Source organism: Lichenostomus cassidix, chromosome 5 (assembly GCF_008360975.1).
Source record: "Lichenostomus cassidix isolate B80296 chromosome 5, HeHo_3.0, whole genome shotgun sequence".
Taxonomy (NCBI): Eukaryota; Metazoa; Chordata; class Aves; order Passeriformes; family Meliphagidae; genus Lichenostomus; species Lichenostomus cassidix.
Window position 1 is genome coordinate 22,832,430 of NC_139486.1, and position 6,769 is coordinate 22,839,198.

At 48.5% G+C, this 6,769-nt stretch overlaps 1 protein-coding gene across 1 annotated transcript; it reads right to left on the reverse strand.

Annotated features, from left to right (window-relative positions):
- Positions 1–260: 260 nt before the first annotated feature.
- Positions 261–6,278, reverse strand: EIF2B2 (eukaryotic translation initiation factor 2B subunit beta). The gene is made up of 8 exons (XM_085061759.1): positions 6,079–6,278; positions 5,319–5,439; positions 4,636–4,784; positions 3,759–3,922; positions 3,380–3,475; positions 2,360–2,497; positions 1,628–1,694; positions 261–744 (listed from the first exon to the last, which is right to left on the reverse strand). Exons 1-8 carry the CDS (start codon positions 6,239–6,241, stop codon positions 587–589), a joined length of 1,056 nt encoding a protein of 351 aa, XP_084917885.1. The 5' UTR covers positions 6,242–6,278; the 3' UTR covers positions 261–586.
- Positions 6,279–6,769: the final 491 nt, after the last annotated feature.

The following is a 6,769-nucleotide window of genomic DNA, read 5'->3' on the forward strand; positions in this document are numbered from 1 at the left end:
GACCCAGCTGCTTTCTCCAGCTCCTTGCAGCTTGTGTTCTTGAGTGAGAAATTTCTAAATCCCCATACAGCCCTACAGAATAACTAAACAGTTAAATATACATTTTGAAGACAACTGTTGATGGATTCCTACTCCTGTCACATTTGCATGTGAAAGCACACCATAAAGCCTGCTACTGCATCATGTAGTGAGTGCAGGCAACTCACTACACTGGTAAAACTCCTGCTAGTTAGGAAAGCAAAACAACTGCATATGGAAAATGTGCTTAACAGTGAAATCAGTGTAAACAGCCTTTATTGCAGTGTACTTTGAAGTAACAGCTTAGCTGCCCCAGAGTTACACATATGCCTTGATATTTCAAAATCAAAGTGGGTTAGCAGCTCCACATGGTTTCTGACACAGCACAGAGATGAAACTTGTACAAGAGCTCTGCCTTCTATTGCTTTTGGGTAGGAATGACATGCTGAGCAAATTCCCCACTGGCTTCTCACAGCACCCTGTCTTTGCAACGTACATTTGAATTAGCTGTTGTATCTTTCTACAGAGAAAGATGGGAGGAGTCTGAATAGTGATGTGCTTCCCAGTATTAGAGTTCATAGTCATCTGGATGGTAGAGCTCGCTCATGAGACGGTAGATGTAGGAAGGTGCATTACCCCCAATGTTGGAAATGAAGAGAGTAATGAGCTCTGGAGGGACGTAGTCAAACACTGGGCAGTGAACATTGATCTTTGCCAGGATCTCCCCTGTAAAATGAATAGCAGCAATATCAGTCAAAGTAACTCAAAGTACATTTAGCCTTCCTGAGTCTCTAAACAAACTGGCTATGCACATGCCACCCTGAAGTCAGTCACTTGAACATCCTGAATACTTTCCAACTTCTTCACCGATGTCATTGAATTACAGGTGTACAGCAATCTTGAATGAAGGGCAAAACTCTTTTTGGTCATTTTTGCTGGTAGAAACCCCAGATCCCCTCTGATGTAGACTGACTAATTGCCAAAAAAAACCTACCACTATGTAATACAATAATCCTGATACTGCCAAAGTTATTATTTAAAGAAATGCTCAGAAGGCCAAAACTAAAAACTGGTGCCAAGCCTTCTATCCTAATTTCAAAAGTCTTTCTCACATAGAAATGGGGCTTTGAAAAAGACTTTGCTATCTGAAAACGGGCTTGGGCACTGATGCCTTTCTAAAGATGGTGCTTGTGTGGGAAGCCCATTGTAGAGATACTGTTTCAGCCCATTGCAGAGATACATTACAAAAAGTTTCAAGAAGTTAGAGGATAGAAGGGAAGCTTCCCTTGGTGTTGGGCATCTGCTCTGTCCCACAGGAAACTGCAGCCTACTTGTATCATTATCACCATCCTTTAATAAAACACTGTTTCAGAGCAGAAGCAAAACTGCAAAGACAGTGTTCAAAAGAAATCCTTTTTCTGTACTTTACGTACTACACTGTTACTTATAAAACTGGATGGTTCACGGCACTTTTTTCTGCATAGGACAGTAAAAAAGGATTTTCTGTCTTGGATTATAACATAATCTGATGTTTATTTTTTATGTGAGTTATTAAAAAAAAATTATAGTCTGAATCAGTCTGACCAGATGTAGGAAGAATAACCAGTACCTTCTGTGAATGGCAGCACTTCCTGTGGTGACACAAACTTGTGGAACGAATCTTCTTCATTAGGGAACTAAATGAGAAAGGAGAGTAGAGGAAGGTCAGGAAAAAACCGCTGATTATCCTAGTGAAAACAGATCCTGCACTGGAAGGAACTAATGCAGAGGAAGATGATTTCCCAGGTGATACTACCTCTGTTTACAATAATTACATACTGCCTGCATCTAGAACCTTTCTAACATTTATAGGTGAAAGGTTTTTCCTCAAAGCTTTTAGAGCCTTCTATGATGTGGCTGCCCTTATCAAAGCCTAGTGAACTGGAGCAGTGACTTCCTCAGTCTGCAACTTCATCTGACAATACTAAAACAAGTACTCAGTGTAAGAAAGAGTTTTGAGTGTCTCATTTTACATTCTCTGCCCTTCAACACTAATGGTATGAATTCAAATCTGCTGTGGTTGAGGAAAGATAAGTATGGCAATGTCAGTCTCATCAGTCTAGGCAGTGGTCTACATCTTATACCCAATGTACTGCTTTGCACACGTGGCAGAGGATGATGCTTCAAGGAGATCCTGAGGTGTGCCAGATCTGGGTAAGGATCTCCTATCTGAAGTAACAGCGCTAGATGGGGGAGATGCCTCATTTACTGACCTTACCATGAGACAGATGGTGCTCTCCACCCTAAGCTCCCACAAGTAAAAGCCCCTGCACATGCAGTCCTGAAGAGCTGCTGTACTTACCTGTGGGGAAAGCTTGAACATGGGGGCACACACGATGAGTGGAGTGGAGTGGTGTTTAGCTGCCAGTGCCAGAGTGTGAGTCCCACTCACAGCAATCAGGGCGCCATTGGCCAGGATTGTCTTTGTACCAATGATGACCTTAAAAGGGCAAATCAGAATTGGAAAGCATGTTCCACATCAAACTGGGGAATGAACACTTCCTGGCTTAGACCCTGACAGATGAGCTGGAGGAGGACTGTGTCAGTACAGCCAGCCAGCCAAAGGCTGGAGTTACAGGGTAGCTGAATGCCTGATCTGTTTCATTTGGCACTGGCTCTGCACTGAGTCGTTCCTCTCTAATAAGACCGTGACTCCAGCATGGAGAGGGCAGCACAGAGAACTTCAGAAGACAAATATATGTTCTATTGCAGGGAACACCAGGCAGAAACAGGGCTGTGGTCCCTCTGTTCTACAAACCTAGAAGGTAAGCTTTGTACAAGTAACTTGACTGCTCACTGCAAAAATTTCCTTGCAGTAAAATGGGAATAATGTAAAGCAGCTTAAAGTATATAGACAAGAATTGATGTGGCTGGATTTTAAAATGTTGCAAGTAGTTGTTTTGGTTTTTTTTTCCTTTAGGGTGCCAAGTTTTCATCTCTTCAAAAGTACAGAAAAGGTCTGTTTAAAAAGACAAATCTTGGTGATTCCCTTAATCAGTCATCTCTTTCAGGCAAAGGGGTGTTTCTACCCTTTGGAAATGCTGCTTTTTGCTCCATCTCCTTTGAAAACTGAGGTTACTCCTTTGAGGCTCTCTTGTAACTGTCAGCTACTAAGCCAGAAAAACTTATCACCATGAAGTCAGTCATCATACTGACTTGGAGTCCCACACTGAATCTCCACCCTGGCTGTGAACAGGGACTATTACAATTTTGAGTCTTCAGTGAAAAAACACATCCATCACTGCTGGGACTTGCAGCTGCTTTGAGAGGCCTAAGCAGCCAGCCAGTCATGAACTCCCTCCTCCAGTGGAGCCCTCCTTACCTTGTTGACTCGAGACATGACAGCAAAAATAGCTGCATCACTCATGACAGTAGTTTCAATATTCTCTTTAGATAGTCGGACAGCCATTTCATGACCCTAAAAAGAGAGAGAATCCAATGGGTTCCCATTACATGGCTCCTGCAGTGCAATTGTAGAGGTATCAGCACTCAATTCTTGTCTGAACTGCAAAAATACCAAGTGAAGGAACTTGAATACAGGCATTCAACTCAAGGATGCTGGGGTAGGAAAGTGAGCTGTCTCCAGTCGCTCAATTACAGAAGAATTTCCATAATGTTCAGCTTGATTGCAGAGACAAGATTTCAATAAATATGTGTGGGACAACATGGTACCTGGAGAAGGCAGTCAGCCTAGGCCTTACCTGGCAGAACGGTGCACACTCTGCCACAATGACCTGGAACTTCCGCTTGCGAGCAGCTTCCTTCAGGAAGGCCTCAACAGTGCGTGAGTAGCCAATGGTCATGATCACCTCATTGGAGTGGATGTGCTCCAGGGCCTGCATAGCAATGTTATCAGTGGTGCCCTCTGTAACAGAAGGAAGACGTGGGTGTAAAACCAGCCAGCAAAAGCAACACTTGTGCTGCTAGGATTGTCTTCTAACAAGATCTTTTTTCACTTATGAGCACTGGTAGAGCAGGAACAGCTTTTCTCCCCATTCTTTTTGCCAGAGGAGTGGGACCAAGGAACTGGCCCTTGAATGCCCCATGCTCCCTAGCTATACATAGAAATAGCTGCACTGAAAACTCCATCATGAGGGAGGATTGTGTCAGTGCTACTCCACATAACCACCAGGCCCACAACACTTCAACCATTTTGTAGTTCAATAGCAGGTCAACTTGGGCCTCAGAAGAAAAGTCAGATGCCTGATCTGTCACAAGTATCACAGAAAAAGAAAACTGTATTACAGTTCTTTGTGACAAGGGTCAGGTTATATGTGCACAGGGATTAAGTCCAATCTTGGCATATTTTTTACACTCTTCTTTGGAGGACTTGAGACTCCCCAGAAGACCAAGAATGCAGGCCTACAGCCCCTCATACTGCTCCTTCCAATCTACCCATCCCCCTGTAAGCCAAAGGAGACTTAAAACTAAGTATGGGAGCAGCAGGGCTTCAAGTCTCTTAGTTCCCTCAGATTAAGCCTTACAGATCCTTACTGTTTTCTTTTCACCTAGAGAAGGGGGAACCATCAGTCCCATCCCATAAGAAGCTTCACTCAAGCAATTCAGACCCATCCATACCTAGCTCAATTAGCATCTCATTAATGGCTTCAATAACATTAGCTCTGAGGGACGGGTAAGGGGTTCTGAAATCTTCACTCAGTCCTCCAGAAGTCAGGAGTTTGTGCAGGGATTCTTGCTGGTCACTTTCCTCACTGCGCCCATGAAGCCTGCAGAGAGAAGCAGCCTCTTCAGACTCAGGAAAAAGCACAGGGCCACGGCCAGGCTGAGCACCACCCTCACAGTGCAGCCCGCCTGGACGTGAAGAGACGGGAAGGAAGGCCACACACAGAAGGCACACCATGCCACACCAAAGAGCTTCCCTAGCTTTCTTGGCAGAAAGATACACAAATTTCTACTGGAAAGTGCTTTCTTAAGTCATGTGCAAACACTGTTGTCTGCAGACAAGGAGCACGCTCGAGGCTACTGCTCCATAGGATGGACACTCCTGGGAACAGACAGAGAACAGCCCAAGATTAGGGTAAAGACTGTTCTTATGCACACAAAAAAACACCCACATCAAGTGGTTTCTACACACTAAATGTTACCACAACAGGGTTTATTTTGGTGTTAAACTCCTTGAATCCCTCTCTAGGAGAGGTGGGAAAAGAGGGTGACGGAAACTAAAGGGGTTTCACAGAAGCAACTTAAAAGGGTGATTCTGAGCTTCCAGAGAGATACAGGGAGCAAGAGGGTCACTTTACCTGCCATATTCCTCACGAATGACCTTCAACACTCGTCTCACCATGTTGCCCACGGTTGTCTCTGATGGCTGGGCTGCTGTCATCCTCTGGCCCTCTGTTCGGATCAGATCCATGAGCTCCCCTGAAAGAGGGGAGGGGCCTTGGTTATTGCTGACCAGAGCAAGCCCATGTGAGCATCAAACCAGTCACCCCCCTCAACATCCCAGGGCCAGCAGCTGCTCCAGCACAAGGACCACAGCACCAACAGCAGGAAGGGGCGAGCAGAGAGCCCCTCACAGAGCAATCCGTTCCACTGGTGGGTTTTGCAGTCGGAAATGCTTGGACGCAACGCAGATGTAGGGAAGATCATCAGCAGTGCATTTGGTTTTTCCTTTGAAATAGGAAACCCCGTGCTGCTGGAAAGGCCCGTGCTCGAACCGACGCTGCTGAGGGGGTAGCAAGGCTGGAAGAGGGCAGGTCCTCAGGTAATGCCGCCCGTGAGCACAGCAGGCTGGCAGGGGCTCCGCCGCGGCGGGACAAGTGCTGGGAATCCGGGGGTCGCTGCTAGCGACGCTCCCGCGGTCCGCAGCGCCAGCGGCGCCGCATGGGGCCTACCCCCGCCTCGCGGATCCCTCCGCACCCGACAGCCGCGACCGGGCACAACTGCCCTCCCGCGGCTCGCCTCGCTGCCGGGCTCCGCCGCCGCCTCGCTCCCGACGCTGGCGGAGCCGCACCCGCCCGGGGAAAGCGCTGCGTCCGCCCGCCGCCGCCCGGCCCTCACCGGCCCGGCTCCATCGCCCGTGCCCGACGATCTTCCGCAGCAGCGACAGCGTCTGCCGCGCCGTGTCCTCGGAGCGCGGCCGCTCCCCGCCGCGCCGCAGCCGCGCCGCGAAGGCCTCGATCTGCTCGGAGAGCTCCGAGCCGCGCTCGGCGGCGCCCGGCATGGTGGCAGCACTTCCACTTCCGCCTCCCCGCCGCCCCATTGGCGGAAACTGCCGAGCCGTGCCCGCCCCCCGGGCGCGGCTCAGCCAATGAGAGGCGCGTCCGGCGGGTGGGCGGTGCCGCTCCCGTCTCCCGGGAGACGGGCGGTGCCTGCGGAGGCGCGGGGAGCGCACGGACGGGTTTACTTTGGAGCGGGCCGTGCGCTGCGTGTGAAGAGCCAAAGCAAATGGGGTGGGAAAGGCGCAGTTCCTGGCAGTCCAATTGTTCTTGCTGGCAGAGCCAGAACCGGCCCTGGATAAGGCAGGAATGTAGCTCCTTTGTGTCTAGTTCCTGGAGCCACGGAATAGTTCTCATTGCGGTACTGCTTTACTCTATCGCTCTGCTCTGTGTCCTGTTGTTTTAGATTAGGAAATCAAAGCAAACAGGTTTATGCTGGAAGCTTTCAGCGGTTGCTTCGTGCAGAGGCCTGTAGGGCCTTGAATGTTCATGACATCTTTTTTTGCATTCATCTGGTCACCTTAGGACTCATC